This window comes from Monopterus albus, unplaced genomic scaffold (assembly GCF_001952655.1).
Source record: "Monopterus albus unplaced genomic scaffold, M_albus_1.0 scaffold117.1, whole genome shotgun sequence".
In the NCBI taxonomy this organism is placed as follows: domain Eukaryota; kingdom Metazoa; phylum Chordata; class Actinopteri; order Synbranchiformes; family Synbranchidae; genus Monopterus; species Monopterus albus.
Genome location: NW_018127997.1, coordinates 118,682 through 131,876, shown reverse-complemented (window position 1 = coordinate 131,876; position 13,195 = coordinate 118,682). Strand labels below are relative to the sequence as shown.

At 38.6% G+C, this 13,195-nt stretch overlaps 2 protein-coding genes across 6 annotated transcripts in view; both read left to right on the top strand.

The window, feature by feature from the left end:
• The first annotated feature begins 4,772 nt into the window (after nt 1-4,772).
• myocd (myocardin) overlaps nt 4,773-13,195 on the top strand; it is a 103,763-nt gene continuing 95,340 nt past the window's right edge. For all 5 annotated transcript variants that reach the window (XM_020611758.1, XM_020611762.1, XM_020611761.1 and 2 more), the window contains exon 1: nt 4,773-4,832. The gene's annotated coding sequence lies outside the window, so the exon portion shown is untranslated. The remainder of the gene's footprint in view (nt 4,833-13,195) is intronic.
• LOC109966698 (formin-2-like) lies at nt 10,312-13,062 on the top strand. Its single transcript, XM_020611763.1, has 4 exons — nt 10,312-10,580; nt 11,603-11,747; nt 12,695-12,782; nt 12,908-13,062. The coding sequence occupies exons 1-4, from the start codon at nt 10,537-10,539 to the stop codon at nt 13,033-13,035; spliced, it is 405 nt and encodes a 134-aa protein (XP_020467419.1). The 5' UTR covers nt 10,312-10,536; the 3' UTR covers nt 13,036-13,062.

Genomic DNA, 13,195 nt, shown 5'->3' with positions numbered 1-13,195 from the left:
TTAGATTTCTTTTTCCTTTTTCTTTTGTTTCTTTGCTCTACTTTACAGTTCAGACTGTCTTAGACTCAGTATATATAACAGTGATTCCCTATATTTGACTATATATTTTTATGCTAATGCTGCACAGATAATGGTCCTGAGACATTCTGCCCTGGCCCGAGCCTCACAGACAGTACAAATACTTCTAACTTATTAAACATGAGCAGCTCATTATCAACATTTGAAATGTTTCCTCCTTCACTGACACTGAACATTATAGAATGTTGTAAAGCCAAGACAACATTCCTAAAAACATGTTGCTCAGGCCTTCCATTCCACAAACAACATTTAAACTAGTTGTCTTGTTGTTACATATTTAGACATAATTTGTGCTGAGGCAGTTCTCCAGTTGACCCCTGTGATGACAGAACATGTGGCTCCCAGGAGATTTGTGACACAAGTGGGGTTTTGACCATTATTTCAGTGCTCTGTGTACTGGAGTGTGGATCAGTCTCCAAGAAGTCTGGCTTCACTTGTGTATCCTGCCCATTTTTATATGTGTGTAAGCTCTAATCATTTATCATTGTATACATGCCTTTACAAAGTTTACATGGTGGTGTGCGTTCTTCTCTTAACTGGTTTGTATTATTTAGGTCTTAATATGACAACAGCTCCGGGAAAGACAGTAGTGGAGCATTCTGGAAAGTCTGTTTAAAGTATGGAAAGTGAATTTTTATCTATTTGAGGTCCTGGCCAAGTTGTAAATCTAGAATTGAATGAATACTTGTCTGCATTGTTTCATCACGTTGTAAAAAAAGCTCAGAATGAATGTCCCAGCAACCCATGATACATGATCAGTTCATTTGTTTGCCATATCACCACCTCCTCCTTTGTCTTTTAGCCTGTGAGGTTTCTCAACCTTGGCGGAGTCCTTGGAAGCTGTGCTAGCTCTCTATCTGCTCACCGCTCGGATTAACAGATGTTTTGGCAACATATGAGCTTATGGGTAATTGGCTGACATGGTGCTTCCTCTTGAATGCTGCTTGATTCTTCATGGTTGGGCACGTCCCCTGCCACTAAGACTGGTAATAGAGCAGTATGACACTGGCTGTGAACTGTGATGAGTAAATTACATGTTTCCATGAAGTGTCACTTGAGAGAATGACAGCGTTAGGTCGAGGACTGTTGGAAAGTATTTTTCTGGCCACATGGCTGTGTTGTATCAGTTTAGCTGAATCATCTCCCCAGTAGGGTTAAAAAATAATTTTGCTTGAAGAACAAATACCTTGTCCTAACTTACAAATTCCTTTTCCTCTCCAGCATATTGCTAGAACGAAAATCAGATGCCATCAAAGTTTCAAGCCTTTTGCCATTCAAAGGCAAGTTAATTTTATTATTTGTTCTCTCAGCTAACAAGTTTATTAATGGTCAGATTAGCTGAGTCTCTATAGGGACAGTAAGTTCACATAGTCTATTCAAAAGATGTACAATATTTGTACCTTCAGCCTCTTTTTCATTACTGTTGGTAAACCATTGCTCTTTTATGGAAATGTTCTTTCCATAAGTTGAGCTCTGCCTGGAACAGTCATAATGATTAATTTTACCTTCTTGAGCAGAATGAAGTAATTTGGCCAGTGTTTCCAAGAGCTTTAATGGAAAGTAGCGAAGGCCTGCTGGAAAATTAGCTTGATGTTGCTAAATGATGTCGCACTATAATTTGCATATTGATGATGCCAGTAAGTGGTATTTGCATAGCAACTAGCAGCAGAAACTGAGGTGTGTGCATATCTAAGCCATGGATGAGCTGCCAATCAGATTTTGAAACCCATGCAAACTAATGGCGTATTTTGATCAGCGTGATTCAGCTTGCCCTTATCATATGTTGCCCGGTGGGCATGGATCGGCAGGAGAGGTCAAACAATGCCATAACTTAGTGTATATTTACACAAGAAATAATATTGTTTGTATTATTCATTTATACAACAAAAGATTCTCAATAAACTGAAACAAACTAAGCAAAAGTAACTATAATATAATTGTAGTATAACAATCTGTATATTTAATATCTATTTATACCAAAATGAAAGGGTAAGCTTTATAGAAGAATGAAAGAAGCAACTCCAATTTATGAAATTATAGACAAATAACACCTTGATTTCACCTGTTGTTTTACTGTTAACTGAAAAATGTTATATATTAAAAATGTGAGCCAAGCATGTATCAAACTCTGGGTAAGTACCTCTGTGTATGAAGCACTGGGAACTCTGGCATGCCCATGCACATCTCATCCATGTCAGAGGGAGTGCGGTCGACTGAGCATGCTGCTGCTCTTCTCTCTACTGCTCTACTCTGCTCCTCTCCACTTCGACTCTCCTCTCACCTGCTCACTGCCCAGAGTAGAAGCTCAGAGGGATCTTACATCCAGAAAGACTTGTCCACTTGAGAAAGGAACTGGTGAAAACACTCGCCCCTGGTTGAACCCAGAGTCTGTATATAAAAGAAGGATGTCGCATCACCACTTCTGTCTAAGCAAAAATGAAGCCAAATTATCGTGAATATAACTTATTAAAAACAACCTTGCCAGAAAAATGACAATTTTACACACATCAGTGTATTAACTTCTAACCAAAGTGATAAAAAATAACCTGTGGAAAAACTGTATTTGTCTCGTACTTTGAGTTTTTAGTTCAGCACATCCCATCCACTAACATGGAGGAGGCAGGATTTATGACCTATACCTCAAGTGTTCACCAGGGGGCGATTCATGGTGGCTTCACTTCTAGGAGCCACCCTTATACACACACCCACCCACACACACCTTTCCAATCTTAGCATCGGGGGTGCTGTGTTCGACATCCTCTGTAACTGTATGAAACCTGTAAACTGACAATCACTTCTACTTTAGGCAGTGATTGTCCTCACGTCTTTGCAAAGGTTGAGATAATACAGTCACATTAGAGATGATTAAATTACTGTATCCATAAAACACACATCAGTATATGCAGATGATACACTCACAGGATGACTAACAGAAATCTCCTGGGCAACAGTGCCAGAGTATTACTTGACTGTTCTGTTGTCATGGAAGACTTGTGCTGTTTGGTTACATGATGTCCCTGTAACAAGTCTAAGTGGGAAGAGGTCTTCAGGGTCTCCTGGTTCCAGTCCTTTCAGTCTTATTCCATTTTAAGCAGCATGCATACATAGATCAAAATAACAGGGCTGAAAAAGACCAAAGTAAAACTGCCAAGATTGGCCATTGGTCAGAATGAATGGACGTGGACAAGGCTGTGAATTCTTTCACTGGGTTATGGCCAGAACAGATGTTACACTTAAATCCATCATTCAAAGGGGAAAGGATGTGTATGATTTGAAAAATACCCAAATCGGTTTTAAAATAGATTCTGTGTCGCTAGTGGTTCTTGCAAGTATTGATAAAGCAGAAGAATAATTTCGTCCTGGCCCTGCATGTTACAGAAGATGCTCTCAGCATGTCTTATACTTGTATATTCTAAAGAGATAGACACAGATACTGTAGAGATTAGAGGTTACTGCTGTTGTTGTTGGCTGTTTCTCGCAACAAAATACTTTGTCATTAGAGTAGCTGAGTAAAAAAAAAAAAATAGCATGACTATATGTCAGCGTCATTTTCTTGGAAAGGTTTTATAGTCCTCTTATCACATGGGAAAGAATTATGTTCACAAGATCTATTGAACCACACAGGGTAGAGTTGTTTCTTCATTGATTCAGCAACTTTAAAAAGTACCATACACACTGAAATACAGGTTATTATGGTGCCATTCATTCAGTATGATTTGATATGAACCCAAAAGACAGCTGATTAATAACACTACATGTTAAGTCGTCTCAGTCTCTTGGCTTATTGAAAGATTGATGGAGTATCTGCTGACCTCCAGTTAATTCTTCCAAGATACATAAAAAGAATATGCATGCTGAGGGTGAATGTGAGTGTCTTTAGTCTGTGTGTGTTTTGTGTTTGTTTGTGTTCATGCTTCTGCAAACAAGCTGGACTCTTGCTAGCGGGACATTCCTTTGCTTCCTTTCTTTAATGTGTCTGATATGACTCTGCACTGGGTTCAAACGTGGGATCCACATGTTGCATAACAAGCTGAGGTCTGTACAGAAATCAAGTCCTTTTCAATTATCTGGAACGTGGCCTCTTCCCTGTTGTACCCACTCCCATATCCCTTTGGGATAGTCAGAGCCGTTGGCGCTCTGTGGGATCCACGTTGACTGTGTGAACATTCTTGTCGTGCTAGTCTGGTGTATTTATTGGCTGCTTGATTACATGCGTGTTTACTTGGCAGCCCGTTGCCTCGCCACAGTGCGAATGGAAAACGAATCCAAACGTCACGATCCGCAGGGATAGCTGGAGCTTTCAAGGGTTGTGCTCCCCCACTTTGATGTCAGTCAAAATAAGAAACTAAGCAGATGGAGGCAGTTTTTAAATCCCACTCCACCACTACGGAGAATCATGATGATGATGATGATGATTAAAGATTGAAGATGATATTGTTGATGGTGTGTTTTTTTTGTTCTTTTTATTTACATGTAAGAGAAGTGGCAGCATATGAGAAACAACTCTTAGTATTTTACAATCCAGCAACTGTCCTGACTGCTAAAACAGATCTAAAAGACCATGTCCATGACAGTGTCATCAAAAACTGAACATCAATACTTAATGCAGAACAGTTGTGTTGGATGGTAGTAGACTGCAATAAAATGACATTTGGGGGTATGTTTGTCATGTTTTGCATTCTCATACCTCTGTCAGGTGGAGGACACCAGGCTGTGGCTTGAAAGAGGAATGTTAAGTGACAGCCATTAAACAGGTAGGATTTCTGTTCTGCCTCCTCATATGTTGCTAATAGTTTTTTGTCTTAGATGAAAGTTGCTGAAGAAGTGATACACACACAGCTGGAGCAACAGCAGTGTTTTTTAGTGCATTGATATGGTTAAGGGTTAAACAGTAGATTTAATAAAGTCAATTGATTTAATTGACAAAACCAGGATGAAAGGAGTTAATTGTAATGTAACTCAACAAATCCAGTGATTTGCAAAGCAGTGTTTGCAGAATACCAAAGGGGTGACATGTTTTTTTTAGGCCAACCCAGAAGTTAGCGTCACCATGGTTCCTTCAATAAAAAAGTATTTTGGATTATTGCAGAAAATAATCTATAAACTATATCATCTTTACCAGTGAACACCACCTTTATGATTTTTGAAGCCCACAAATAAAAGGCTTTTGTTCAGCAAATACACAAACTACAACACGGTACCACATCTTTAATGTCACCACCAAAGCTTCTCATTTGTAATTTGATTTAACGAACATATCTCTTCTACAAAATCCTTTCCTCTTAGCATGACCTAATTTAGCTAGTGATCGTGGCTGCGCCGGTTAAAATAGTTTGCAAGTGCGTGAGATAACGAAAAAATAACGAAGCTGTAAAGGTGGACCAGTGAGTAGATGAGTGTCCATGTTTAGCGGGATGACGTTCAGTATCCCCATATTCAGTTTCCTCTGTAGGCTCATTTAGCTGCTTGTTAGCAACCACCTTTTTTAAGACATGTAAAGGCATTAAAAATCACCGCTGGGGTATTTACAATACTGATGTATTTTATGTCATAAAACAAAATGTGAAAATGTATTGTGTTAACCACATACTTTATTTCAGGCATCTAACCAAAAAGCCCACAGACTTCAGGGTGAGGGAAGCAGAAGTGCAAAAAATGTATTTTAATGATGTGTTTGTTGGAAAGCAAACGATCTGGGTCAACTGTCCTTGCAGCACAGTGCATTTGATTTGATTTGATTTATTTATTCTTTCAAACATGTAACAACAGTCAGTATGTAATCACACATAATTCCAGACATATCCACAAAAATATTTTCAATTTGCTTATACCTAGTACATGCTTGAACGGAGTAGGAAGAAGTTAGACTTATCTAGTCCTACCCCCTAACATCATCTTATCATCATTGGTTTGCAAGCAGTATTACTACATGGATACATATTCTACATCCCCACTCCCATCTGATTAACCATTAAGCCTGTTCTTGCCCATATCTTGATTGACACATACCTTTATATCTGTGTTTAAACTCATCAATATTCTTACTGCTTTTTATGTCCATACCTAAATTATTCCATAGTTTTACCCCACTTATGGAAATACAGAATCTTTTTTTGGTTGTACGTATAGCATGAATTTTATAATTTAACTGACCCCTTAAATTGTATCCCCCTTCCCTTTCATTAAATAGTTTTTGAATTCCACCAGGTAATAAATCTTTCCTGGCTTTATACATAAACACAGCAGTCTTGTGACCCACTAAGTCAAAAAATTTTAACAATCTAGACTGTCCTCATCCGCCTCAATACCATCGTTCAGCTCGGATTCAGCTCGGATTTATTAGCTCTCTTCCCTTTTGGAGGCATTTCAGTAGTTGTAGTAGTTGTAGAGTTTTTGCTCAGAGCTCAAAGCCTTGACAATATGAAAAGAACAGAAGTGAAAATATCGTAAAACAGACAGAGAAGCAATAAACACGTCTGCTCTCGCTCGCAATTAGCATTATCCTGCTAACTGAATGTGTACCAGCACTCTTTCATTTCAGATTACTTTGTAACTGTTCTACACATACCTGGTGAGATGGAATAGGTTATTTTCACCTTAACAGCTTTACAGAGTTGTCTCATACTATTACTTTGCAGTCTTCTGGCATCTTATAAATCTTAAAACTAATATATTACTCAAACTAAACAATTCTGGATCATATCTCATTGTTTCGCCTCTGCCTGTACTAAACATGGCCACCCCAGTGCAGCCTGCTTTAACACAGCGTATGAACATTGGGAAGTTCTTTGATATATGACAGTGAGACATAAATGTTGTAGGAGATTCTGGGTGAAGTCTACAGCTTCAGTTGCAATATTAGCACTCCATAAACTACATGCTAAGTCCCTTAGCATTCCCTGCACAAACCTCAGGGAAAAAGTAAAAATACTGGATTTAAATCCAGGAGTGCTGAGGTACCAAAATGGACTAGGTGAAGACAAACAGTCCCAAAGTTTAAATGAATTGAAATCAAACCAGACAAGCTGAATGCTAAGCTCGCTATAATCACTCTCATCTTTATACACATGTTAACAGGAGCTGCTGAAATTGTTGTGGATACATGTTTATCATTACAATTAGTTTCTGAATAAATGACTTGCAGAATGATGTTTGACTTAGTTTTAAGGTGTCTGGAGGATCGTGGCATCAACCTAATGATCTCTGAATCATCCACTACTGTACACCAGTATGTATATAGATCGCTGTCCTGTAATACTCCTGTTTTATAGTACTACAAAGGTTGTTTTCTTATAGTGACCACCAGCAGTGGAAATTAACTACAGTTACTTAGGGACTATACTTAGATACAGTTTTGAGATATCTGTACTTTACGTGAGTATTTTCATTTGTGCTACTTCATAATTCTACTTCACTGCATTGTAAGGGGCAAATAATACACTATTTACTCCTCTACATTTATTTTATAACTTTAGTTAGTAGTTACTTTTAAGAACCAGATTAATACAAAAATTTGGTGTGTGGGGGGGGGGGGTTTCCCAGCTGACATTGGGCGAGAGGCAGGGTCCACCCTGGACAGGTCGCCAGTCTATCACAGGGCTTAGAGACAGGACACTTGGAGACAAACAACCACACACACTCACTCCTGTGGGTGAATTTAGAGTCTCCAGTCAACCTAAGCTGCATGTCTTTGGACTGTGGGAGGACTTCATTGATCTCCAGCGGAAAATTCACAAGCTACTCAGCAGTATATAAAGTCCCTTTACCAGCTAAATGTGATGTACACAGTAATGCATCAGTAATTACATTTCAATAATATAATATACGTAATATAATATATGCTAATTTTAAATGTGTCGTTCTACATAATGAGTACTTTAAGCATGTTTTGATGCTAATACTCTGTACATTTACTTAAGTAACATTTTGAATGCAGGACTTTTACTTGTAGCAGAGTATATTTAGACAGTGGTATTGTTACCTTTACTTAAGTTAGAGATCTGATTACTTCTTACACCACTGATGATCACTATAGGGTTTAAGACTTTAGATTTTGTCCCATTACATTTTTGATTTCATGTCTAATCTGCAGGGATCTGAACTCATGATAAATCTGGCCCAGATGATAAATGACTACGTGCATTTTTCCACCCCATAAAAGTTCCTTTCCAAAATACCAATCTGCAGGAGCTGTTTTAAGTTTGTCTGTCAGTAGCAATTTTGCAGGCCTACTACAGTATATGAATGACCTGTTCGATGGTGTGCCTTTTGTCTCTATGAGAAAGCGTTCATGGTTGTGACATTTACTACAGCCTGTCACTGGGATGCTCCTGGGGCCTTTTTACTGTCTTGCCTCATCTGTGTACTGTAGGACGTCTTTCTAAATGGTCTTGTGTGTCAGGAGACTGGCAACATCACACTAGTGTCACTCAAACAACCCTCTGGTTTCTGTACATATATTTTATGTTTTTTATTTATTTATTTAATTTTCCTGGATAGATGCCTTGCTGATAAACAATAGGTGTGAGACCCCTTCGGCAGTCATACAGTCTAGTCTTCATCCCATGGCACCTTGATGTTGTCAGTTTGGAGCCACTTCACTTCTTATGCCAGGGTCATATCATGACCCCAGAACAGTTTATGCCTTTTACTGACAGTAGATTACTCAGTTTACAACTTCCTTTGGGTCAAAGTTGAACACAGAGGTCATGTTTTTGTTCCCAGAGCTACATACCAATCCATACAGCTACAGGTACATCTTAGAAGGGATTAGCATCTCATGATATCTCTCTGCTTCCTTTAATTCCTCTGCAGGGGGTGAATTGCATGACCTATGATAGTGGAGATGCTCAAGCAGACAGTGTTATGTCAGCACAGAATGGATTGAAGGGATCCGAGAAATGAATGAGGGCTAGGTATTGGGTTTTAGGCTTAGGAATAGTTATAAATTGTCTATATAGCTTCTTATATAGAGGCTTCAACAGTTTCTTCTCATATATAAGGAAACTTACATCCATGCATTAGCAACATTTTTTTTTGCCATATCTCATACATTAATATTCAAATGGAAAAGTGTGCCTACACTTTACAATGATATAGGGACTGATGACTAAGTAGAAACAAATTGTATGTGTGTGTGTGTTTGTGTTTTAGTTATATCAGAGATTTTGGACTGGGGGAGTATATTATACACACATAAATAAGAGTAAATTGTGCCCCATGGGGATATAGAATGCATGTGGTTTCCTTACATTTAACTGTTTGGGGTAATATAAAACCCATCCCAATATATAGTTCTGGAAAATTCTTGTTCAGGGAAAATGTATGATACGTCACAGAAATGCTCAGAGGTACTTTTTTTCAATTTGTGTGAGAATAAGCAAAACAAAACAATCAATGCCAGTCAAGATGTTGGATGAATTGCAGGTTCAAGCCTGGCATTGTGAGCTATGAATTATGGAGAAACAAAAAGACAAGATGTGCTTAGTCATAAATAAACAGAGTAATGAATTTCAGGTGGTAGGCTAAAGCTCTGCATCTTGTACTGCCTCTAGGCTGTGGGAGAAAAAAGACACTAGGATGAGTGACGAGCAAAGTGTTTCAATTTGTAAATTCCCTGCTGAAAGAAAAAGTTGTGCAGCAGTTGAGCCTAGTCAAAGCAAGGCTGCGCTAAAAAAACATTAGACGCTGTACTGCATTGTACTGGTGATCCTCGAATGGCTCTGGGTTCCACTTAGCATGAAACCAAAGTGAATATTTTTTAATCTTGCATATTATTTAAATAGTTATGTGATCATGTTACTGCTTTGCAAATGAACATGTGATGTATTTTGAGCAGGCTTTTTCTAATCTCATTTTGGAAAAAACAAGCTGATTTAAAGTCTTCATTTTTATTGTGTCATGTTTAGCATATTCTAGATTTATGTGATTGAAACTCTCTCATAATGCTGAATAAACATACTTTATAATTAGATTTAAGTAGATAACTCAGTGTTAGCTTGATAGCTAAAATTGTTTTGCCTTTGAAACAGGAGGTGATATGGTAACACTACAGCAGAACAGAGTGTACTGTCATGAACTGGCTCAGTAAAAAAAATAAATAAATAAAAGGGGAGAATGTGCATGGTTTGAATCAAAGGTAAAAGTAATTTATTAAAATAAATATATATCTCATGTATACTATGTTGAGGTCAGTAATATCAGTAGTAAAAGTAAGCACATGGATGAGGGATTCCTCCCCCTCCTCCCCCTCCTCCTATATTGCCAGGACTTGGAGGCCCACCCCCTCCAGGCTGTGGGCCTCCTCCTCCCCCTCCTCCACCAGGAGCCATCTGTGTTCCTCCAGCTCCTCAAGGGACTCTGGGTTCCCTGCCTCCTCCTCTGCCACTGGGGCTATATGCTCTGGGTCTTAATCAGGAGAAACCACCCAGGAAGGCTGTGGTGGAGCCACCTAGACCCATGAAGCCTCTCTACTGGACAAGGATCCAGCTGCACACCAAAAAGTAAAGACGGTAACAAGTATAGCTATCGTTGCCTAAAAATGATGCTGCATTTTCCCCTCAGCTTATTGATCTGCTCTGTAAACTGGAGGTAATAGTGTAAATCAAAGCCAGGATCTGATATGATGTGAACATCTTTGATGGAGCTGAAGACACCGATAAAGATGATAACGTAAGAGAAAAGGTTCCTATGGGATCATTTTATTTTTTTGTTCACTAATTACTTGTAAAGGCCCAAACCAACAATTTTAGTGCATCGCTCAATACTTACTGTGACTTTTCCATTCAGTCTGTGGTTCTTTGATCTTAGCCCATTGGATTTTACTGAAGATAAAGCTTAAAAAAATTACATTTTTATTTTTAACAAAATTCTTCAATTGATTTGATAACAGCTGCTCTTTGTACAAACATACAAACATTCTTTGGTTTAGCAAATAATATGGAACACATGTCTTGTACATAGTTTGAGAATCCAGGATTTTGAAACCTCAGATATTCCATTACTGCATGACTGAGGCTAAAAGGCAACAGTCTGCTCTAGCAGGGATCAGTGTATCAAAGCAATTGAACAGGTTCTTGTGCCCCACATGATCACCGTGGTAACAGACATGTCCAACCCATGCATCAACACCACAGTTCATGGAACTACCAAGGCTAAAGCACATCCATGGTATAATCCTCAAGTCCTGCTTTCTAAAAATGTTAAAATATACTGTATGTGCAGAGCAGGATGTAATACCTAAGTTGTCTTCAGCCCTACAGTACATACAAAGCATATTTTACAAAGCTCTGTGAAAACTGTCAAACTCTAAAGAGCTCAGAAAGGATTTTTCAACATCTTGTTGGATGTCTTCATAGTACACTGTCACATCAGATGCTGTCTTTTCAAACGTTTTACAAATGTATGCAACATTGCAACACCATTTTGAGGGTAACAAGACCAGTGGGTTAGTAATTGTCTACTGGAAACATTTTTCTTTTACATTTTAAAGTACCAGTTATAAGTGCTATTTTGTGTCTCTCAGGGAGGTTTCTTCTTCATTGGTGTGGGACACAGTTGAGGAGCCTGATGTGGACTTTGATGAGTTTGTAGAATTGTTTTCAAAAACAGCTGTAAAGGAGAAGAAACAGCCACTCTCTGACACCATTACCAAGTCAAAGGCCAAACAGGTCTGTGTGTTTAACTCTGTTTTACAAATATGTACAAGTAGTATTTTCACAATTATAAAGTCAGCAGCGACCAATCATAGCTTTTTAACTTGCAGTGTTTAGTTTTATATGCCATTCATTCTTAGACATTTTAAGAAGTACTACATGCAGATGTATCTGAAATACGAGCCACATGTCCAAGACGCCATTTGCACATTTCCTAAAAAAACTTCTTCTTCTCTATAAATGACCAAAACATTTGAAATGTCCTCAGCCCTGCTCTGATTTGGGGCCAAATAATGGGTACACATCAATTAATTAATTATTGACAGACTACAAGTGTGTCATCCTGTCAGCCATGAGGTTGTTTACTGTGGAATTTGTTAAACTGTTGTTTTGTCAGTGACGTATAGTACATGTCATATATGAAACCTATATGGAACTAAACCATGTGGTCCTTTTACCATGAGTAAGTGGTGCTTGTGCTGTGTAACACATGCAGGTGGAATCACAGATTTAAACATTTATTGTGAACAGCTACAGGCATGATTTTCTGTGGATATGTGTGGTCAACAGAGGATGATTTCCAACCATTTTGGTGACCCCTGACTTTTCCTCTACAAACACTTTAATACTCAGGGGATCTTCAAAAACACTGTACACTGGTTACCCTCAGGAAAGATTTGTCCCTGAAGAACTCCAGAGGGTTAATATGTTTGTTCCATCTCAAACTTTAATTCTTAAATTTAGCATTTTGTTTTACCTTAATGGTGAATATTATTTTTATATATCTTACTGCTACATGCTTACATTTCTGTTTCATAGTCGTTTTTTACATTTGCAGTATCATCTTGGGTACCATATCAGTGGAAATGCAGCAAAATCAAACGTGATGGCAAACAGGATGTGCTGCAATAGCAAAACTACATTTGAACTTTTGATTATAAGTTTGTCTTTTTTTTTTACAGGTTGTGAAGCTCCTAAACAACAAGCGCTCTCAAGCAGTAGGAATCCTCATGTCCTCCCTGCACCTTGACATGAAAGATATTCAGCATGGTGAGTGAAACAGTTTGTTATTTGTAGTTAATGTGGTACTGTAGCTTAATACTTCAACACAGTAGTGCCAATTCAGTTTCCACTTGTCTGCTACGGTCCAGTGATGTACATTTCATCATCTTCAGCAGGGCTACAAGGCTCCGCAAGAACATTGCAGATGTCTGCGTGCAGGGCAAAAATCTGTGTCCGCTCATCAGCACATCAAGCCTCAACAGTGCATGTGACCGTATGTGGACCAAAGGTTGAACTATGAATAGGATTACATGTGCATTCCTCATTTGTGCCTGTCTCCACATGAGGGTATGCAGAAAACAAGTGCATGGGTTTGTTTTGGAAAGTGATGGGGCCATACTGTAAGTCTTGGGGTCCTACTACCCCAGGAAAGACACCCCCCCCCCCCCACACCCCCCCCC